The sequence below is a fragment of the Vanellus vanellus genome (assembly GCF_965231255.1).
Source record: "Vanellus vanellus genome assembly, chromosome: 6".
NCBI classification, from domain to species: Eukaryota; Metazoa; Chordata; class Aves; order Charadriiformes; family Charadriidae; genus Vanellus; species Vanellus vanellus.
In genome coordinates, this window is record NC_138911.1 from 17,057,181 (window position 1) to 17,080,124 (window position 22,944).

The 22,944-nt window shown below is 51.4% G+C and overlaps 2 protein-coding genes across 2 annotated transcripts in view; one reads left to right on the top strand and one right to left on the bottom strand.

Annotated features, from left to right (window-relative positions):
• Positions 1-8,873: 8,873 nt before the first annotated feature.
• PHLDA2 (pleckstrin homology like domain family A member 2) lies at positions 8,874-10,488 on the top strand. The gene is made up of 2 exons (XM_082485977.1): positions 8,874-9,365; positions 10,010-10,488. Exon 1 carries the CDS (start codon positions 8,930-8,932, stop codon positions 9,326-9,328), a length of 399 nt encoding a protein of 132 aa, XP_082342103.1. The 5' UTR covers positions 8,874-8,929; the 3' UTR covers positions 9,329-9,365; positions 10,010-10,488.
• Positions 10,489-12,082: 1,594 nt separating this feature from the next.
• The window catches only part of SLC67A1 (solute carrier family 67 member 1), a gene marked incomplete at its 3' end in the record, with an annotated part of 65,882 nt that continues 55,020 nt past the window's right edge, over positions 12,083-22,944 (bottom strand). Inside the window, exons 8-10 of the mRNA XM_082484964.1 lie at positions 21,283-21,384; positions 17,413-17,533; positions 12,083-12,270 (exon numbers count right to left, since the gene is read on the bottom strand). Coding sequence (XP_082341090.1) covers positions 12,083-12,270; positions 17,413-17,533; positions 21,283-21,384 — 411 coding nt within the window. The remainder of the gene's footprint in view (positions 12,271-17,412; positions 17,534-21,282; positions 21,385-22,944) is intronic.

The following is a 22,944-nucleotide window of genomic DNA, read 5'->3' on the forward strand; positions in this document are numbered from 1 at the left end:
AAGGGACCCCTCTTCTAAAGGAAACCAGTAATTTGGGGTTAAAATCTAAGCTTTTACAACATTTGGCCCAGTGAGCACCCAGCGATTATACCCACAGTAAGGAGGGTTCTGTGCTTTAAGCTATTACGCAGCATTAGGAGGGTTCCTGCGTTTTCAGCTCAATGAAAATAACTTTTCCCCCCACAGCTGCACCAGGCATCGGGCTGGAGCCCCCGCTGAGCCGACGGGGGGCACGCCAAGGGGAACATGCGGGTGCCAGGCTACCGAGGACAACCCCGGGAAGGGGGGACAAAGCCACCCCCTGTGAAGCAGTGGGATGCCTTTGGCTGGGCAATACATCTCTGCCCTCTCCAATGCCCTGTGCGTGCCGTGGCTGCTTCCCCCCTCTCATCGCGCAGCAACTTTAACCTGGGCGCTGGCTGCCCCGGCACCAGCGAAATTTATTTTTGGCTCGTCCCTGGGGAGGAGAGCCCGGCCAAGGTTATGTGCCGAGCACCCTCATTTCCTCCCCTTAACTGCCTCCCTGCTTTATCACAAACTTCTCGCTTCATCTTTTTTTCCACTCGTAAAGGCTGCAGTCACTTGTGCCTCCAGCAGTACCGGCACAGGGCCACCGGGCCACCGGGCCACCAGGATCTTGCCCGTCTCCAAAAGTGCTGGCTTTTGCTCTCTGCACAGAACACACAGAGGTTTCTGCAAACCCATTTCTCCTTACAACCGAACCGCGGTTTCTTTAACAGAGTGGAAAAAAAAAAATCAAATTATCAGCTTTTTATGGCTTAGGATGTCCCTTTCCCACCTGCTGGTTCAGCCAAGCAGCTGGGGGACCATTAGGAGGAGAATAACGGCATCACTGATGCTCGCTGCTTGTCCCTGCCCCAGCCCCAGCCCATCCCAGTTACAGCGGGACAGCTGGGCTTGGCCCCAGCACCCAGGGCTGGGACATGCCCTGAGCTACTTACTGCAAATATTTGCCAAGGTGGGGCCGGGTTTTTGAACATGAGACAGGCTGAGTAACCGACAGGAAAAAAAGAAAGTCTGGCTTTACATCTTAGCCCCATCAGCAAATATTAACTTGGGTACCGGGGAGCAAGCGGGCTGCCACTATCCCCTGCCGTATGACCCGAAAGGCAAAGCACAGGTACAAATTGGGTGGCACCTGGAGTTTATACACACCAAATTCTACGGCTCGGGGCTGTTGAGCTCACCCCACACCCTTTTATTTGGTGGCTGGAGTGGGGAAATAAATCAGCGACAGGTTAGATTAGGGGAAGTCAATCAAAACTGGAAAAATGCACATTGCTGATTCCCCTTCTTCTTTTTAACCCATAGTTTAAGGTTATTTTTTTTCTCTCTCGTGGTTTTTGGATTTCATTGAAGGGCTTGAAGCTGAGGCAGGGAGAGTATTTTGGGGTTTATTATCTACTGTATCAGACACCCATTTCCTCCAGCCTTCCCGGGCACTGCCAGCGAGGCAACGTGACATGTCAGCCTCTGCTGGCCGCACGGGCAGAGAGCTGGCCGCGGGTGCGGGTTTAGCGGGGAGCAGCAGGGTAATGGTAGCCGGTAAAGGTCACGGCAGCAGGAACATTGGCAAGGAGGCGGAGAGCCAAAACCCGCTTCCCTTCACACCTACCGCAATGCAGTGTCCTGGCTTCAGAAAGAAAATTTGGCAGCCAAAGGATGATGTGAAACATGACATTAGGGCTACCACCTGTGCTGCTGTGCATGCCAGCTGCCCAGGAGGAAAAGGATGCTCTTCCACCTCCAGCTCTCCCCCGCAGCCCGGCCCTGGCCACTGCTGGGAATGATGTGCTGGAGGGGTTTGTTTGTGATGGTTCTCCAGGCTGCCTGGAGACAGGAAACATCCCAAATCTGGACAGTAGCATGACCTCATCTTGCCCCCCAACTCCCTCGTTTGCTGATGTTGTGGTTAGGTGGTCCTGCGACGCCTTTCAGCGTTTACTCTCAAAGTTTACATGCTGTTGGTTCAAAAAAAAAAAAAAAAGGAAGGAGGAAAGCAGGAAGCAGGGCCGGGAGGATGTGCCGAGCGGGAAGCTCGGTCATCCACTGTCAGGACAGCTGGGACGGGAAGCCGGGACACATGCCACGCTGACGCCAGGCAGCGCAGCCCAGCGATGCCCTCAGACGTGACGCAGGACATCCCGCTCGTATGTGCGTGTCAGCGCTGGACCTGCCGGAGTCTCCACACAGAGATAAATATGGGAAAAAGACGGTTAAAAGCCACTTAACTGATCTCTGCAGATTTTGAAGGGGAGGTTATCCAGAACAGTGGTGTCAGCTTGTTACTACAAAGCCTGGCCCTTCGTAATCTCCAGTAAATGTTATTGCTGCAGCACACCAGGGTAATAAAAGCTGGCTGGTAGCAGACAGGCAATGTCAGGTTGAATGACACGAGCTGTAATCACTGGAGACTTCACATGTAAAGAGCACATCAGCGTTCGTCAGGGCTGAAGTCTCGACATTTATTACCGCTGCTGCGAAATAAAGATAGCCAAAATATTTATCCCAACAGACTTGGTTTGGGAAATCGAATGTTTTGGAGGGGGAATGTGCCATCATTTGAAATAGCGAGCCGTAGCCTAAACCATCTCCTGAGCTCATTAGACATGAAAAAATGTTGACGGCGTTCAAAGAGGCCAGTAAATAACCGCACAGTTCAGGGCAGCACTTGGCAAGCCACTGCTCTTCCCATGTTCTCGGCAGAAATCTTTATTGAAGGGGAAGTACTGAGTCACACGTGTCCCCTGGCAGCCACGCGACGGGGCTCTCTCCTCCCCGCTCACCTAAATCTCAAAGCACTCGTGGATCCCCCCCCAAGATGCTCAGCAAGCTGCTTCACGAAGGTGATTGTGAGAGCGGGCTATACCCAGGTCTGCCAGTGTTTAGACAGCAGTCCCGGACCAAATCCAACCTGTCGGGTCAAAGCCCTCCTTGCCCGTGTGAGGATGCATCCGCACACCTCCGAGCGGGGAGCCAAGCCCTGCCCAGCTACGCACAGACCTTGCAACAACTTTCCACTTGTTGAAATTCTGCCATATGGGCTTGAAATTGGTCTGAGAGGCTCAAAGGTACATATATTAGGTGGGGGGACCAGAGCAGGGAACTGCATGACCAACAGGCTCAAGAGACCAGATAACACAAGCCTCTTTTTTCCTTTTTTTTTTGGTAACCAAACTAAACACCTACACAGTGTCCAAGAGCAGGGAACTTACTACACGTGTGGTCATGCCCAGGCTGCTGGGGAGAAACAGAGCAAAACGGCACCCCCCACCCCCAACTTCTAATCCTGGTATTGAATTTAAGTGCCTGAAGTCTTCCTAAGAAGGATTGAGTTGGCACATACCCACCCTTATTTGGCGGTCTCCTTCAGAGCACAACCAAGGACCGGCTTACTGGAAATGACATCTTTATTCCCCAGCCCCTCACGCCTGCTCCATGACTGTCTGCAGCGGTTTACAACATGTAATGGTAACACACTGAGTCAGTGGGGATGAGACATTTCAAGCTGCTTAGGAAAAAAAGGCTCTTAGTCAGATAAATATTAGTAAATTGAGCCGGCGGGGCTACGTGATATTGCTGATTAATGCATGGCTTGCGTACAGTACCAAAAAAATTCTCATCGATTGAGCAAAGATGCTTCCGCTGCTGCCTTTGTTTAAATTAACCCAAAAGCTCCAGCTTTGCTGCATTTTCGTTTGCTGTAATCATTAAACAAACAACCTTGGTGGCCTTCGTCTCCCTGGCTGAGACCTTTCCCAGTGAGCTGCCCCTAAGAGAAGAGCTTCTTCACCCGAACTTGGCCATCTTGGATTGAAGTAACCCGAGCTCCCTCTTTGCTTGTGGAAAGAGCTGAACACCCCCAAAGTGAGATCGAGCCCCCTCATAGGGTGTCTTTATCTTGGGCAGCTGCCCCTGATGGGCTCCATGTCCCTCCAGGAGGTCCTGCCTGCAGAGGGACCGGCACCCACCACTTGACCAGTGGGATTTAGGGGGATCCAATGGCATCAGTTGCCAGTTTGTCCCTGGACGTTTCTGAAGGAAAATATTCTGAGAATAGCAAGGAACTATAACCAAAAACATCCCAGAGATATTCTGGAATAGTATAATTATAAAAAACAAGCAAACAAACAAACATTTTAAGGAGTATGAAAATGTGAAAAAATGGAAAAAAGAATGTGAAAAGCGTGAAAAAACCACTGCTCCTCACTACCTTTCTGCAACTGCAACCCACACATTTTGATTATGGCTATTTAGGGGGTTTTTGAGTACAGGTTTCCTAGGAGACCTGGTGGTCACTATACCAAGCTCTAGCTTGAGGATATATATATATCCTATATATATATCCTATATATATAGCCTGAGGATACAGCTACTTGGAGGGCAACAATTTACAATGCAAGAGCATATGTTTCTCTGTTGCTAATCGACTTCAGCTGGCAGGATTACAATGTCAACCCTATAAACCAGCTTTTTTCCCTACAGATGTCATGTTTAAGTCATTATAATAAAAGAAGTTATATGGCCTTGAGTCTCCACTTTGCTGCTGAGACGTCGGCATAACGCCAGTGGAATTAGGGGTCCTTCTCCAGGGACAGACCCCTCGGAGGGGAGACGCACATCTCTGGGATTACAGAGCGACAACGGGAATAAAACCATGATGGCAGTGGGAACACTGGTGCCCTGCGATGGCTGATAGCTGCAGTGTGAGCTCCCGCATCTCTTGGGAAGGAGATGCGATGCCGGGGCCAGCCGGAGACCTCAGCAGGCTAAAGGTGTTGCTAAATGCCACACAAAAGGTAGCAGGTCCCACCCCATCCCCAGCCATGACCTCAGACCGTGGGTTCCTCCTGGCAGCGCCTGCGTAGCTGCTGTGCTGTGTTACCGTGACTCACGTAGCTAAGGCAACCCGATGTCGCCAGCAGCAGGGTACATGACGCCTCAGACTCTGAAACGATGATCAAATCCCTACTCCAGAAGAGACACTCACTTAAGGGACACGTGCCGTGGCAGAGACAGTGACCCAGCCTGCAAAAGCTGGCGCCGGCAGCCCATCCGTCTCTTGCTCTCACTGGTAACACAACTAAACCCAACTGAATTAAACCCAAACTAAAGGCAGCGACAGGTTTCTCCCTGCCACCATCCCACACCCATAAAAAAAAAAAATCCCTATACACGACACACACATGCGCATGTACAAACATCCCCCCCCAGAGACCCAGTGCTATTCCCCCTGTCTGGGAGAGGGCTGAAGCCACACTTTCACGCCAAATCACCACGTAGGCTTTTAAAAATGCCCTTACTAGAATAGAAATTGCTTTGGGGCGGAGCGGAGTGTGGTACCAGCATCCTCTGGTGAGCGCGGGAAGAGGAATATGGCCACGTGGGATGAGGCTCCAGTGAATGAGTATCGGTGCATTTCCCATCTCCCCCTGGTTAACACTCCCCACTGTGTTATTTCTCCCCCCTTTCTAAGAAGAGAGACACATTCCTAAATTTTCAGATTCCCAAATTTTCAAATTCCCGCAGATTTCTTGTATTTGGGGGGTAAAAAAGGGGCTGGTGCCTGACAACTTTTTTTAATGGCAGCCATGGTAGTTGTATTTGGGGGCTCACGTACTGCCGAGGCACAGGTGTGACGTGGTGGGTTGCAAGAAAAAAATCTCTTCTCTTGCTCTCACTGGTAGCACAACTAAACCCAACTGAACTAAACCCAAACTAAAGGCAGCGACAGGTTTCTCCCTGCCACCAGCCCCGGTGTGGACGGGGGGGCAACAGCAGTCACCTGAACTGCAGTCACCCAGAGCTTCTATTAGCTAAAGCTGAATCGTGGCCCTTAATTAGCAAAGCCACCTGCCACCTACACGTACTCAACCCTCCCCCGTGACACTCGTCCCATGCTTGTCCCAAGCTTCGGTGCCGGGCTATGGCGCAGGGCTGCACCGCATCTCTTACCCCTCTCCCCAAGCACTGGAGATGAAATTAGCACTCGGCTCTCAGCTCCTCGCCTACGAATATTAAACCTTATTATTTAAAAAATAAGGCCATATACCCATTTTTTTTCTTTTTCCAAGCAAAGCTGGTGCTCTAATGCTTGTAACCATAGTGACCAGCTTCCACGGCATGCACTAGGTATTAGGGCTGTGCTATTTCCTTGTAGGCAATTGCCACATGTTTCCCAGGTCAGATTGCTCTGAGCTCCTTGAAGCTCTCCGTTCCTTCCTGAGATGTGTTCCACAGAAGATTGCCCATGATTCAACTTTGCTGCTTGGAATCACCTTTGCTTTCTGTCTCAGTAGAAGTAAATAGGCTTTAAAACCTTCTTTATGGAATTTTTGCATGGTCACAACGCCAGAGACTTAAAATTATGGTGTTTTAATGCACTGGACTTTCCTTTTACGGGGTTATCCACTTAACAAGTCTGTGCTGCTTTAAAAAGCAGAGCCTTTCTACAATGGACATTGGAAATGAGGGTCCCTGTTCTGCAAGAAGCCACCTTTTTCTATACCGCGAGCAATTTTTTCACATTTTTTCCCTAATAATCTTTTATTTTTCTAGCAGTTTTACAATTTGGCCAGTGCTGAGACAAGCTGACTGCAGTGACAGCTGGGGGAGGCTTTGAATTTTTCAAAATGATGTTTAAATGTGTAAGAAAAATCACTCAGATGAAAGCAAAAGTGAAAAGGCAGAGACCAAAGCGGGCTGCTGACCCCGCATCCGCAGATGCAAGTTTCATTTAAAAGTGAATTTTTTTATTTTTTTTTTTTTACCGGACCTTTTGAAGCAAGGTGTGCACAAACATGCCAAGTCCTGCAGCTTTTCCTCACCGGGAGCCTTCCTCCAGATGTTCCTTGTATGCTCCTGAATCGCTGCCTTGTTTTGTTTTTTGCTCTTTTTGAAGTGGTGTCCCATTTCCTGTGCGCAAAAACCATTCCCTCTTGTATTTTGGAGCCCAATTAAAAATATCATAATGATTTCTGCTTAAGACCCAGCTCTGCTCCTGCCTGGCTCCAACTCCCTTATTCTTATGTGGCCTTTTGGGATGGAACTTGCTGTTTTACAGAGCAGACCAGAAAATGTAGCTGTGCAGCCTGATGGTTAGTCAATCAAAACAAATCGTATCACCCTAAAAAATGACATACAGCGTTGGTTTTCAGGGAAAAGTCCGTAGCTCTTCACCCTAGGTCACAGCCACCTGCATGGTCTGCAGCCACTCTCCTGCTCCACAAGCAGTGACGGCCAGCGTGACCTTCTCAGCGCGGTCCCCACCCTGAGAGGCTCAGCCAAACCGTTCCCGGCTCATTCATCCAGCCCCGAGAGCATCGCGCAGGCCCCCCCCTCCCCACCTTTGTTCTGGCCCTCCCCACCTTTGTTCTGGCCCTCCCCACAGATGTGCACACTGCCGCGAATTATCAAAGGGCGGCTTTAAACTCCAGCTGATGAGTGATTTGCAGCGGAAACGGGTTTGGCTGTACGTGTAATTCGTTCCTGGGAATGGGCTTCTGACCCTGCCGAAGTCCCCGGGAACGCCGCCAAGCTCTTCAAAGGACCGGGCCCCGCTTTGTAAACTCACCTCTGGGGTTTGGCTTGCGAACACCTATAGAGATGTCGGTCGCTCAAGAAAAAAAGATAGAGGGGAAGATGGTCCAAAGTCCAAAAGGTGACACTGCACAAAGGACGTAGCCGTGCAAACACAGCTTTGGAAACAGCGTGAATAAGCTCATTAAGCGCTGCCCTGCCCTCGCTGCAGCAGCGGGTAGGAAGCTGGATGGGCCTTGTGTCAACTGCCGTAAAAGGGTGACAAAATGAATGGTGTGCGAGAGGAAAGGACTGCAGGCTTGCACGTGTTTCTTAAATATCACTTCCAACCGCCACAGCCTTTACTGATTTCCCCGTGGTGCTGGGTTCTGGCCAGGCTATAATGAACTGTGGTGCCTTCCCTGGGAGGGGGGAATGGACTGGGGGGAAGAAAACGGGAAGAAAATGTGATTGCAGGGGACAACAGAAAAGGTAAGGGGGAGAAGTGTTAATGCAAACCTGGAGAGGTGAGGTGCCCTGAGGACAGGATGCAGGAAGGGCTGATGGTGATGGCGCAGAGCCGACTGGATGCGGGGCCTCAAGTGAGGCTGATGGGCTTGGCCAGGTCCCGGCTGAGCCTCTTAGGGCAACCAGGAGCTAGGGTCCAAGCCAGTTGCCCATGGGTGGGGTGCCCGTGGGAGATGGCAGTGACCTGACAGGTGAGTTTCAGGCCCTTCTGCGCCAGGTGGAGATGGTGCCAGGGTAGACCCAATGTGGCAGAGGTGCCTGGGCCCAGGACCACAGGGATGTGGTTTTGGGAGCACCGTGAAGCCCAGAGTGGACCTGAGATGTGGGAGGGAATACTCAGAGGGGCGAGATGGGGGGGTGCATCTGGTCACAGTGGCTCCATCCTCACCTCTGCTGGGCAGAAGAAACCCACGGGGGGGAGGGGGACGAGAGGGGAGCAGAATTGGGGTCCCCTCACAGGGTGGCCGCTCTCCCCCCACCCACGGGGGTAGCTGAGATTGGGGGCCCCCGGGGGGGGGGGGGGGCACCCACCTCCCCATCCCCAGGCAGGCGGGGCACCATCCAGCACCTTCCCCTTTGCTGCCGGGGGACCCCCCCCTCCCTCGCAGACAACCATCCATCCTCCCCCCCCCCGCATCCCAGCGCCGACGGGCGGGGAGCGCGGCCCGGGGGGGCGGGCGGGAGGCGGGGCGGCGAGGGGGCGGCGGGCCGGGCTCCCCGGGGGAGGCACCGGAAGGCGCCCGGCGCTGATTCATTGCAATAAATTGTTCCCGTCACGGCGAGGCTGGGTCATTGCCGCCCGAGCCGGAGCCGGAGCCGGAGCCGCAGCCGCAGCCGCAGCGGAGCCGCCGAGGAAGGGAGGATGAAGATGGAAGCCGAGGTGATCCGCGAGGGCGAGCTGGAGAAGCGGAGCGACAGCCTTTTCCAGCTGTGGAAGAAGAAGCTGGTGGTGCTGACCAAGGACAGCCTCAGCCTCTTCCCCGACGGGCACAAGCGGGCCAAGGGTAAGGAGCTGGGCTTCGGCTCCATCCTCAAGGTGGACTGCGTGGAGCGCACGGGCAAGTACATCTACTTCACCATCGTCACCAAGGACCGCAAGGAGATTGACTTTCGGTGCCCGGACCAGAGCTGCTGGAACGCCTCCATCACCATGGCCCTCATCGACTTCCAGAACAAGCGGGCCATCCAGGACTTCAAGAGCCGGCAGGAGATGGAGCAGGCGGCGGGCGCCCAGGAGCGGCGGATGGCCCGGGCGCCCTGAGCCGCCGCCGCTCGCCCCCGGCCAGCCCAGGCCCCAGGTGAGCCCCTCCACGGCCCCCAACGCGCTCCGGCATGGCCTTCTAATTTTTTAAACATTTTTCATCATTTCCCCCCCAACCCCCTCTGCCCGCTCTGGGAAATCAGACGGGGACGGGCGGTGGGGCTCCGCTGGCACTGCTCACCCCCTTTTTGGTTCTTAATGGAGGGACACCCCCCCACCCTCTCTGCCCGCTCTGGGAAATCAGACGGGGATGGGCGGTGGGGCTCCGCTGGCACTGCTCACCCCCTTTTTGGTTCTTAATGGAGGGGGACCCCCCCACCCCGGCCCCACCGCCGCCGCCTCTCCGGCCCCACCACCACCCCACCAGTGTGCCTCAGCCGCACCCCGAAACCGGGGCGTGCTGCCGGGCCACTTCGGCACAGGAGTTTCGGGGCTCGCTCCCCCTTTCCTGGTGCGACGCTGGGTGGGAGCCGAGCTTATGCGTGGCGCTGAGAATTGCGGCGGTGAGGTGTGGAAGTAAGAAGTGGCACTCAGCAGTGCTTTCCTTCCAGAATTTGCTAAAAATCCGATATTTGCGGAAATAAATGCGGAAAGCTGACTCTGCCGTTAAAACCCTGCTTTTTTTTTTCTGCCTCGCTGCCATGTTCATTTAACTAACCTGCTTTCTTTTGCCACCTTTAGAGCATACCACTGGATGATAAACCAGATCAAGTGTCTTGGACTGAAATGGGACAGGGTACCAATGAAGGAAAGCGAAGAAGAGAGCTGGAAGCAGCTTGGTTTTCTCCAAGCCCGTTGAGGCTGCTCAGCAAAAAGCCCCGAGCTTTGCCCGAGATGCGTCTAAAGAAAAACCAAAGACGTTCGTAAAGGACTTGTAGCGAAGCGTCCACGTGTTTTGAGTGGCATGGCTTTGCGAACAATTATCTTCTATTTATGAGACGCCAGGAAGATTCAACAATGACTGATGGTGTTAAACACAATTTAAATTATTTGTAGTATCTATATTTGTATTTATTTTGATGAATGTCTTTCAACAGTTACTGGTCTTAATATTGCCTTTGCATTAATATGTCCATTCCAAATAAATGACTTGAAATGTTCACTTTTTATTACTGTACTCTGGGCTGCAGTAACTTTTGTTGATGCACGTTTGTGGAATGGGCAGTGGTGTAGTGGCTTAAAAAGAGTGGGTAAGCTCTGCTTTTTGGTGCCCCGGACTCGGCAGTGGGAGGTGGAGAAAGCCCAGATAATTCATTTGCGTTTGACCTCGTCTTCCTAGCAGGGAGGGAAAGTGTGTTGAGGTCCAATTCTGGTCAGTGGTGGAAATAGAAAAGCCTACCACAACTTGGATAAGTGCCGCTTTTGAAGTGATTTCCCATATAATTGAGTAATGGCGGCTACAGAAGGAACAAGAGGTCCCTGCAACAATAAAATGCTGCTGCCTGCTAACGCCCCACGTCCTTCCCCCGGCCCCCATAGCTTAGTGCTGTGCTAAGGCAGAAAACTGGATTCTTGATTTCAGAATAACACAGTGCTGACGCTCCATGGGATTCCTCAGCTTCGCAACAAAGCAAGCTGAACGCCTCGCTCCCTCCTTCCTCCACCTCTGCAGTCTCTAGGTCGAGTTAAATTTCGACAGGATAACTCGGAAGAACGGAGACGGTCTTTTTTTTCCAACAGTTCCTGGACCAAGAAGCTTGGAGAAAAAAACAGTTTTATAAAAAAAAAAAGCTACATATTTAAAAAAAAAAAAAAAGTTTTATCTTTTGAGGCTCAATTATCACTAACTGAACTGGGCTTCCTCGAGAGCAATGCTGTAGCGTGTGACTCAGCTCTGGCAGCCAGGACTCTGAGCCTAGCAGGCAAGGTACGCGCTACTAACACTCCAAATCTGGTAATTTCAATCGGGTAATTTCCCCCTCCCAATATCCATGCAATTCTTGCGGGAGACTTTGTACTAGAGGAAGTTGCAAAGTATGTAATTCCAAGTAGCCTGTAGTAAGAGCAAGAGAGACTCAGTACAGGGGGAAAAAAAAAAAAATTCCTGGAAGGAGGGTTGGCCCCCGTTTCTGGAAGCAGCAGGGAGGCTCTGGCACTGCAGCATGCTTCATCGGGGCTTCGCATCCTCCTGGCACGCTGCTGGCAGCTACGCTGCCGCCCGCCGGGCTCGTGCAGGGGCAGGGTTGCACATGATTGAGCTGTGGATGTAGCCGACGTTTGGCCACAGCGTTTGAGAGCCTTTGGCCTCAATTCCTCTCTAGCACAAGAACTCCAGAGGTGCATTTAATGCAGCAAAATGACACTCAAAAGCAGATGTGTTTTACCCCGATTTTCCTCAGTACCATTGTGTGTGTGGGGGGGGGGGGGGGTGGGGGGGTGGGGGGGGTGGGTGAACAAAAAGGCCAAAGCAGAGTAGAGGCACTGGCTCCTAATCCCCTTGGCTTTGGTGAATCCAAGCAGGAATGCTGCCCGACAACAGCTGAGGAACTGGAGCTATTGCCCGCAATGACAGCCACCGCTGCGGGGTGTGGGGGGGGAACCTGATAGCTCCCGGGGTCCCGCAGCCGCCAGCTGCTCCAGCACGGCTCCAAGGCTTTTGCAAACCAATCTGTCCCGTAGTCTAGATGCAAACATCGATGAAAGGCGAGGTATTGTTCAAACAGTTTTATCACAGGTTTATGGAATCAAAAATTACACTCAAGAACATCTATAGTTCTATAGAAAAACTAAGGGGCTTACTTTCTTGCAGCTGAGTTATTGGTTTTTCATCTCTCTCAGTGGGATTTTACTCTTCAAGAGGTAAATAAACAAACCTATATTGACAATTAGCTGTAAATAGCCGAAGGAGGAGACTCCAAATTGTTTGTATAATACTCCACCGATGGTGGGGCCCACGGTGCGGGTCAAGGGCTGCACTGAAGCGCAAATCCCGAGCATTGTACCTAGGAGAGATGGCAGAGACAAGAAGACATCAGGGTGAGGGCAAGTCTTGGGATGAGAAAGTGGAGACGAGCATGCAGGATCCCCTTTGTCCCTGGTGGTATTCCCCTGCAGTAGTAGCAAATCACTTCAAATAATCTCTTGCATTTATTTATAGAGGTCCAATTAGGGTTTGTTAAGGCTAAGGACTCCTGGAGGCATGGGGATTAGTTTCCACCACGAGCCAGCTCGGCTCTTTACTGAGTGGTTCGGATGGCCGTAATGCTGCCCAAAAAGCAAGCTGGTGCTCACCACTGCCTTCCAAGGATGCCTTTGGCCCCAGAAGATGCTTCGGAACATCACACTCAGCAGGGCTGGTAACTAATGCGTTGCGTTTGGGATGGAGAGGTAATTTCTAGGGTCAAGTTCAAGACTTCCAAGCAAATTACACAGATTCTTCCCATATCATAATTACCCAAAAGGGCCCTATTCGATCCAAGCAGCAATTGCCATTTAGTCTCTAGTGTGGGACAGAGGAACAGCTCTCGAGGGCTTAGCAGGAGCGAGAGGCTTAGGACTAACTAGGTCTTTAAGAATAAATAAATAAAACCACAGATAAAGACTGCCCCCCCTACCCCCCCGCCTTGAGATACTCCCCCACTCCCCCTTGCAAAAAGAACGGATATTTCAATTTGGATGGAAATGCAAGCCCTTCACCTGGCTGGGTCGGTTTCCCCTCCAGCAGCTCTCCCATTTGCATTGTTAACAGGAACCTGGTGGATGGGGAAACACCTCCAGTTTGGCAAAGGCACATTTTTTTTCCGCGCGCAGATGGACAGCCAGGACGACCCACAGGACGCAAAGATGGCCCCCACGCACCTGGTGTGCTCTTTGCCCTGCAGTCTTCATACAGGGAGGCAACCTCTCAGGGGAGCAAAAAATACCCAGTTGGCCAGAAAAATCATTATCCCCCAAAACTGGGAGGAAGGGCAAGCTGGCAGTGGATGCAAGAAACTCGTGCCCTGCTCTGAAATGATGTTTGCAATTATTATTTTTTTTTTTTTTAATATCAGTAAGATTATTTGGGCTGTTGGCATCAATTTTCCACCAAGACACGCGTTGGGGCATTGTCACCGCACAGGGCCAGCATGAGGAGGATGCTGTCCCGCATGTAAGATGATGTGGAGCCGAGTGTGATATCTAACGTGGGTAGCCACAGAGAAATGATCCCCGGCTCCAGGAGAGAAGAGGCAGCCAGGTGTTCACGTAGTGCCGGCCAGCGACTGCTGGGCTTTTATCAGCATGCTTAAAATACTTGTGCAATGAGCCTGAGCCGAGGGCGTAGCCGCGCGGAGAGGGAAATCTCCCGGGAAGCGCTGCCGAGCGCTCCTCCCACGCATGGGAACACAAAGGCGATGGGTGGGACCTTGCCTTGACCCTTTGCCAATGGGAACCATCCCACAACCACCAAACTTTCTGGGCAGGTTTTGCAATTATTTTTTCCCCTCTAGGTATTTGAATTAAACTAATTGCTACGTACAATCGTCAAACTGGCTCTTATGATTGAGGAGGCACTTTTTTTCCTTTCCTTTTTTTTTCTTTTTTTTCTGGAGCAGAAATCTATCCTCTTAAAAGGCTCTCCCTCTGCACTTCTCCAACATGTTGCTGAGAAAGATAATTTCTATTTAATGGGCTTAAATTAGATCCCTCGTGTCAGACGCCCTCGAGCTTTGGGACATTGTAAATCTCAGCTCTGCAGCATGGCCCTAGCTCTGTTTCAAAGCTGCGCATGTGATGGATCTCATTCAAGGCAAGACCTTTAACTGGGACAAGTCACCACGTCAGCAGACGAATTCCTGCGTCGCTTTACTCAGCTCTGCCAACGCACGTGCTCACCTTCTTCATCATGGCTATCCCACTTTCTGAACCTTCCCTGCCATTTTTTCCTCCTTCCCCAGCTTTTTTCCACCTTTTCCCATACCTGGCATGACCCATCCCGGCTGGGTGCCCATCCTCCCCTCCTGCCCCAGCCCTCCCCTCCTCCCGCAGGTTTCAGGGTTGGGTGCTGGCGGCTCCCCAAGCGAGGCGGCTCCATCCCTCCTCCCACCCTCCGCTGTGCCGGAGCGCCCTGGCTCGCCCTCCTTTCCAGCTCACATCCTGTTGCCGCGCTTAGGTGATGGTGCTGGCCCAGATCAGCCTTGCGCCCACGGGGGCAATCGCAGGACCTAATTTAACGATTAGGTCATCGCCGCCAGCGGCCGCCTTCAAACCAGCAAAGCCCGAGCAAAGGCTGGGGGTTTTCAATGTGGCGAGCCCTGCCTGGCTGCAATCTCTCCTCCTAAAGTTTTGCCTCTGACGTGCAAATAAAATCATGAAATATGGGCCTGTTATGCAGGGAGGGCTCTGCTGGGCTCCCTCCCTCCTTCCCCCGAGGGCGGGGGGCTCTGCGCGGAAACAAGACCTCCATTCTCGGGGAGGGACCGGGGTTGACAAGGAGTGCTTGTGCGGATGCAAGTCCCCCTGGGCTCGGAGCTGCCCTCCCACCAGCTCGCGCCCCCAGCTCAACAGCACGTGCATGTGGGGCGGAATTTTCCCTTCCTGCCTTTGAAGATGAGGAGAGGAGAAAAAAAAAAAAAAAATCAAAGGGAAACGAATGAAATCATTTCCGCTCTCTTCCCTTCAGTGCAAAGCCCCAGCCATAAGCAAAGAGCAAGTGGCAAACTCATCAGCCTCGGTAGGAAGTGACCTTGGCTCGGTCCTGAAAGCAGGATGATGGGTGCAAGGGATGGTGCCATCCTATGTCCCGCTGTTCTCTTTCCGAGACACCTATTTAAAAGGCAAGCACGAGTGACTCAGTGTCTAGCAAGGGCAGACAGATTATCCCTCCTGCAACGCCCCATCCGGATGGACACCTGAGCTCAGCCCAACCTCCAGCTCTTTGGAAAGCCTCTCCCTGGCCCAAAGAAAAACCTCCATGGGCTCTGCTGCCCCCAGGCTGACAAAAACATCAGGAAAAGACAGCAGCAAGGCTCAAAAGTGATGTTTCCAAAGGCAAATTCCCAACGTGTGATTTCATTGCGCTACCTAAAAGTTGTTGCAAGCCAGTGCTCAGGTTTTTGACGCAGCAACAGCGAGGCTTTTTCATAAAGCCGTATTTTCATGCTCTTTTAGAAAAGTGGGGATTTTTAACATGTCACAAAAACGCTCGCTTTGCAGAGCTGGTCTCAGGCTCACATAGGAAGGAGCGGCCTTTTAGCTGCCGTACGGGTGGAGCAGCCGTTGCGGGGTGCCACCCACGGCCAGAGACGGATGGCAGGCACTTTAATAGCCGCATTTCTCTGCGAGACACCCACGCCGCCACTGCCGCAGCTGCTGCGGAGAGACAGCTCGCCGGGACGTAGCTCTGCTGCATCAGGCATTCCTGCCTTCGCCCCGGTCCCAGCCCGGGTGCATTCAAAACAAGCACAAACCCACCAGATGGCTCTTCCCTCACAAACGTTGCAAGGAGGAAGTGGGGTTTGAAAGGCGAAGGTCGGGGAGGAGTGGTGGAGACAAAGTTTTCCCCCAGCACCACGAGTAATCCTGCGTGCCAGCAGCATCCCTCCTCGGCATGCCCAGTTTTGAGCCAGCCATAACTCTGCAATTTGTAGTAGCGCTTGGCATGGCGTCAGCCTGGGATGGACAGGCAGAAGAAAACCCCAGGTAGCTCATGGCTCTCCCGACATCCTGTGACCCCCTCCTGACTGTCCATGCCACCCCACAGGCTGCCTCTGTCCTGCCCTGCCATCCTGCCTGCCATGCGGAGACCGTCTGTCCCACCGAGGCGCAGGCTGACCTAACAACATACGCAAGTGGGGAACAGGGTGAGGCAACTAAAACCCATTTTCCTCTCTGACCCAAGCCTGCCTTCAGGCTCTAAAAGCCAAGCAATGCTCCAGTTTTCCTCACAAAGCCCCTTTGAGAAGAGCCTGGATGAATTCCAGCTTGGCTGTACATCCCAAAGCCGCTTGGTGCCCTTCCCCCTGTCTCTCTCTCCTCACATGAACATCGCTCCAACTCATGAAACAGCAGTTTTTCTTCCCATCTGAGCAGAGGGCCTGGGACATCCCCAGTCCTTGCCTCCCCGGGACCTAAGTGGTCCTCCCAGGTAGAAGTATCACGCTTGGAAATCGCAGTCTCCCAGCATTTGTAGGAGATATAGTCTTCAGCTCTACAAATAAACTACTGAAGTGACATTTAGAAAAGCTCTTCATCCAGAAGCATCTCAAAAGTGCTTTATAAACTTCACTAATGGGCTGCACAAACTATAACTCCCATTTCTCGGTAGGGTCTATGCAGAGGTATTTGCTGAGACGGCTGCTAGGGGAGATGAAGGGTGCAGGCCGGCATCCCAGAAAGGCTCAGCTAGAGCAGAGACACTCTCGGGTACCCGGTGAACATGGCTCGGGGAGTAAACCATGAAAGAGCTTGAGTAAAAGACACCAAACTGGGTTAACCCAGCTCCATTCTGGGACAAACCCAGCAAGGCTCCCATGACAATAATGTAGGCATATTTCCTTTGTCGACAGAAGAAAAAACACAGGTATAAAGATTTGTGCGTCTACTGCTGCACCTCAGCCCTCATGTATAGAGAAATATAGTCTCTATATTTTAAGACTCTCTGACTGAAACATGGCCAAAATGTAGAGAGGGGGCCAATTACTGCATCAGGCCAAACATGTTTCCAAAGAGTGATCCAGAATACCCTCCTGAGATGCCCTAAGTTAAAAGGCGTGAATGAACAGCCCCTTCAGTCACCCTCACGGTGGAAAAGCAGCTTTTTTTTTTTCTCTTGAACGTATCTTGGGCTCGCATGGAAAGGAATGTTTGGGAGAGGCTTCCCTTACTGTGTCCAGCACTATGGATGTCAGCACAGGATCAGAAGCAGTGGGTCGCAGGATGTTTGCTCAATGTTGTTCAAGCTCATCCTGTATTAGCCCCGCTGGTCCCCATTCATCCGCTCTGTTGGCATCCATTGTCTGCAACTGCCAAGTCATGTTTGATGGGCAATTGGGCATTCGCCGTGAATGTGCCCCAGTGCTCAATAGCGGTGGTGTGAGCTGGGAAGCACCCGATGGACTCAAAAATGAGAAAAGACCAGTCCGATCTTTTTTTACAAGTCTTACCAGTGTCAGAGGAGGGGACGGCCTTGGTGAGAATGCTGTCGGTGATGGTGCCCAGCGTGCTGAAGGCGAACATCAGTGGCACCGCAATGATGCAGTAGTGCCACACAGTCCTCATCAGGGCCTAAGGGACGGGACAAAACGGACCATGGATCATTAGAGAACACAGGTGGTGACTCTGTGGCAAGAAACAATCTAGAAAAACATGACGAGCCAAACCCATGACTTAGGTAAATTACGGGAGCCACAACTGTTACATGATGGTGCAGCTTTGGCCATTGCAGGGTCTTTCATAGCCCACCATTTGTCTGCAGTGAATTATTCCAAGCATGCAGTGTAAGTAGCAAACGATACCCTACAATCTGGCGGCACGTTTCTCCGGCACTGCTGTGAGTATTTTTAGCGTCTGGGAATTAGTGACGTTCCCGCACCCTTCCCCCCGTCTTCTGTCTCTTGTCCAACTCCTGAGGAAACGTTGAACAGCAGATGCATGTGGTGTACTTCAGGAAGCCTCCATTACTTATACAAAACAGCCTAGAGAAGGCATTTCAGTTCATTATCATAAATAATTAAAACTAAACTGAGCTTGTCAAAATAAATGAGCGCGGTGCATTGTGTAACGCCGTACCTTTGGGATTTCTAATCCTGTTCTGCTGCTTCCTTGCTAATAAATTCACCGAATTCAGTAATCTGGAATAGGTCTTCTGGCCATAAGCGCACATTAGCGAGCATAATTAGGGAGAGTAATGATTTTGTTATTGCACATATTCTTAGCGGAGACATCCCTCCAGCTGTTTAATACTGAAACAAAAAGCGGTGAAGCTCCCTAAGCCGTGGGGCTACAGCGGCTCTCGGCTCATTCACAAGACCTGCTGGTCAAATGAATGGATTTCTCTGGGGCATGGAAAGGAAATTCCCCCTTTCTTGCAAGTCTCCTGCCCTCACCCATGTCTCAAGGTGTGTTATTGCGGCTGGAAAACGTTTCTGTCGCTGGTTTAGCCAGAAGTTTCATTCTCTGGAGTTCTCTCTCCTAAGATCTGGTCCCTGCCTCTCGGCTACAGAAGATGGAGAAGCCCAGAGACATCGCTCACTAATGACTTGGAAATACTGAGGTTTATTCCTAGTTCCCCTCTAGACTCACACGCAGCCAGGTTTCTCTCCTCGGAGGGGCTCTTTGCCTACGTTTTGGTTAAGATCTAGGCACTTTGATTAAGGAACCCGAGAACAAAGACAGAGGAACAGGTATTTGGTACATAAACATTCAGACGGAGGGAGAATAATTCCCTGCTAGGGCAAATGTCATTGCAGGACAACTTTGCAGAGCTCATAGGGAAAAACAGCTTTAACTCTCCCCTGCCTTGTATGAATTCCCTCATGGGCTGAAGCAAGTGGGCAGAAAAGAGCTGGGCCATGTCTGTGCCTCCTGTAAAACCAGGGGAAATGGCTCCTAGCTGCCCTGGGACCTGGAAATGACAGAGCCCAGTCTCTGCTACTCCTCAGCCACTGGGTAGGTAGCAGTCTCTTTGACCTGAGCAGATCTGATGGCGTTCTTCAGGTGAGCGAGGCAGAACCAGGAGTTTCAGCAGACAGGCTCAAAAAGCGAACTCCTGGGAAATGCAGGCAGCGAGGCAGGACCAGGCACAGCCGTGCCTTCAGACAAAGGGAAAAACTTCCCCGTCGCAACCGCCAAGCCCTCCTACACCCCTGCCCACGCGCTCCCGGCTTGCATCTGCAGATCAGACACCGGCTCTCCCCTCCTCTCTTTTTCCAGGTGTTATTGCTGAGCTCTCAGCCCACCCCTTCCCTTCTCCAGCTGCCGATTGCTGGGAACATCCTGCAACCTCTTCCCAGCTGCACCGTCTGTCTGTCTGTCTGCAGCCGCTGGTGCCCGCCTTCCAAAAACACTTCAGCCCCCCTCCTGGCAATATGAAGACGGGTTTCAGTGTGTCTCTTATTAGCAGCTAGCTTTTCTCCTCACTTCCACCCTTTGGGGAGGGGATGTGCTTCGTGTGGAGGCCAGATGCAGCAGGGCCAGTGGGCAGGATGCTCCTTCACCAGCGGCTGTGGGGGATTAAAAGCTTCACGCCTTAATCTCTGCATTTGGGGCCTGCCACTGTGACGGCAGTCATCCCCGCCGAGACAGAAAGCCACCCCAGAAACGGATGTTTTCTCGGCAGCCGCTCAAACAGAGCGTTTTTTAATAAGGCATCCCCAGTGAAGAGGATCACAGCTGCGTTTGCCTATGAATAGTTCTTGTGGGAAGTCATTGCTGACCCTTGTCCCCAGACCCGTGCTGTCAGGATGCCCACAGCCCTCTGGGCTTGGTGTAATTGCCAACTCTAAAATGATTTCCCTTCCCATCCGATGTGAGCCTCCCCACACTGGGGCATTAGGGACTGCAAGCCATGCCACCCCGTGTGTCCCTTCTCTGCCATCGAGGTTTTCTCTCCTACCTTCAGCCCCCTCCAGCCTTCCCCTTCAGCGAGACCTCAGTGCACAAAACCTGTTCACTCCATGTTGCTCCTCTGCCTGATTCCCATGGGACCGGGATTTGGCACAGGGAGCCAGTCCCAGCAGCCCTGCACCTGGTTGGGGGTGCTCCAGATGGGCCAGGTCCACCTTGGTCCCACCTAATTGCTCCCACCCATGAACAAGAAACAATGGCGAGACCTTCAAAGCCCTTCCCAGGCCATGCTCAAGAGCACCAACCCCTGCGCAGATGTCTCTTGCTAAGGTGGCACGTGGATGCCAGTCAAAAACACGTGACACCGCATGGGAGGGACCCTTCTCAAGCATCCCACCACCTAGCAGCACCACCATGAGCCCCAAAATTCCAGAGAGGGGGACCACGCTCCACCTGCAAAGCCAGTCCTTCATCTGCATCCGTCCTCCCTTCCCAGCCCTATCTCGGACACACGATTTAGCCTCAGATTAGCAAAGGTGCATAAATGCCTCATCTCATCCATGTAGCTAGGAACCATGAGCCTCAATACCTTCCAGAATTTGGCCCTGACCTCCCTGTGGCTGCAGCGTGGTTGTGGGAAAGGCATCCATCCTACCCACGCCGGAGAGAGTGCTGGTGCCCCAGCAGCAAGGCTCAAGGCCAAACCCTACAGGGAATGTTGAAAGGCTGACGCAGCTCAATCGTCCTTTGGGCCCATCTTGCTGATGGGGGCCAGTGTGCACCCCTCCTCCGTCCCCATCACCTTGGCAGAGCTATCGGTTCCCTGAGTGTGGCTTATCTGAGCAAATACGATTACCGGCAGAGCTGCCTACGTCAACTCGATTTTCCAATTACCGTTGAGATTGGCATCAACTGTCGCCCATGCAGACACAACTGGCAACGGGTAACATCACTCATCCCAAAAGGAAGGAACAAAATTATTGCCTTGCTACCTCCTTCCCCAAATACTCTCAGCTTGGGGGAATTAGGCAAAAATAAAGCCCCAGAATAAAAGCACACAACCTCCACTGTCTCGCAGAAGCATACAACCGCAATGATTTTACCCCCCATAATCTTCATTTACTTTCTGGGTAGTTCAGGAAATGCAGTCACTGACAAGACCAAGGGCAGGATTTCTATGCAAATCCAGTGACTCAGGAGGGACTTAACGACTTTTTGTGCAAGATTAATTTCTTTTTTTAATCCCTGTAGCTATTACGTGGCTTTTTATCGTTATTTGGCGTGGCGCTTACTGTGAGTGCGGCTCTGTTTGCACAGAGGCCCAGGAGAGGTGGTTCCCCCCCCCCCGGGGACCACCCAGAAAAACTGGCGGTCGCTTTTCAAGGGGTAGAGCTTGCAGTCAGGTCTCATGGACCTCGGGTCACTATGTTATTAAACGGCACCATGGATGACTTGATGCCAAGCCTTACCATGCCTAGGCCCACGCCAGCGAAGACAAAGACGCTGAGCCTGAGCAGGGTCCTCTCCGTGCAGTGTTTAGTGAGTTTTCCAACAACCAGACCCTGGATAACCTGGGAAAGAAGCACATGAGCACTGTTAAGCATGATTTATAACAGTTTAAACAAGCTCAAAAGAGAACTGCTACACCATTTCAAGCAAATGAAAGGCAGCAAATGGGTTATTCCCTTGGGGTTTTTTTTGGAGAAAAAGGGACCTCACTGTCACAGTAAATGGCTAGAAGACATGATCCATTATTTCAAGCATTTTGCATCCTAGAGATAGATCCATCCCGTCAGCTAAAAGTCTTTACTCAGAGTGCGCGCCTGAGTTTACCATCACTGCCTACTCACCAGCAGTGACTGAAACTTTCTAAAAATGCTTGCAGATACAAACAAATTTTTCTAACTCATGATGTTTTTGTGAAACACAATGAATACTAAGGTCTTCATTCTTGGCAAGTCCTTCCAAAGAAAAACTGTACATTTGTATGCAGAGGAGGAAAACGCCTCCTTTCCTGTACCTTTTCTTGCCATTATTTTAAACTATAAATATACAAATTGGGTGGTTCATCATTTTTAGACAGGAAACAAGTATGACGGAGATGCTAATACCCAGCCCCAGCAGTACGCACACATGTGAGGGATGGGGAACTGGTTTTACAGATTTTAAATAAAAACTGGGGGGGAGGGGGAGGGAAGGAGGAGCAGGAAAAACTTAAACCCCAGGAATTATTTGGCTTGTCCATTGCTTTGTAGAGCTAAGATTCCCTCTTTTATTTCTCTGTTCAGCATCTCCCATACTTCAGGTGACACTGGCCCAAGCAGACATAAGAGGACAGAGGCCGGAAAAGATCACTGTGAAAATGAAGCCTGAGCAACTGCATTTCAGGGGAGGGACAGATAGGAATCTACCAAGTTTTCCCTGCCTTGAAAGGGTTTGTTTGATCCAAGTGAAAACCCCTCCGACTTGAAAGAAGAGCCCTAGTTCAAAATGCATTATTTGGCACGATGGCTTCATTTCAATGGCAGTCCAGCCTGCAGAAAACCTTGGTGCTCTGCTTGGACCCAGAACGAAGCTACACCATGCTCAGCCTTGCTTTGTTAGTCCTAAGGGTGAAATTCAAACTCAACTGAAAGGAAATGAGTGTATAATTAATAAGAAAATTATTAAAAAGAAAAGAAACGTTAATCTACAACAAGCAGTCCAGAAAAAGCAATTTAATTATTAAAATAAAATAAAAAAGCAAAGAGTAAATAGCAATAGAGTGAAAATAAAATAAAGTTGGCATAAAGAACAATAGCTACGAACTGAATGTATTTCCAAAAAGCTACAACTTAATGGAAAGCATCAAAATTCAACTTTTCACTTTGCTTCAAAGCACACGCCATTTTTGACATGAGGACACATTGTGCCAAGCAGACATTTTGGTTCCCAGTAAACACTTTTCCTGCCTCCTTTTTGTCCACACCCCCACCCTCGGGCAGGACTTGAGAGCTCAGCTCACATGTGCCCAGCCACCATGTGATGGCGGCACAGGCCCCCCGTGTCTCTCCTGGGTTGTGTCACTCGCCAAGAAGTCGCGGGGACACCAGTGGACCTGCTGCGGCGTGATGCTTGGACGATGCACAAAG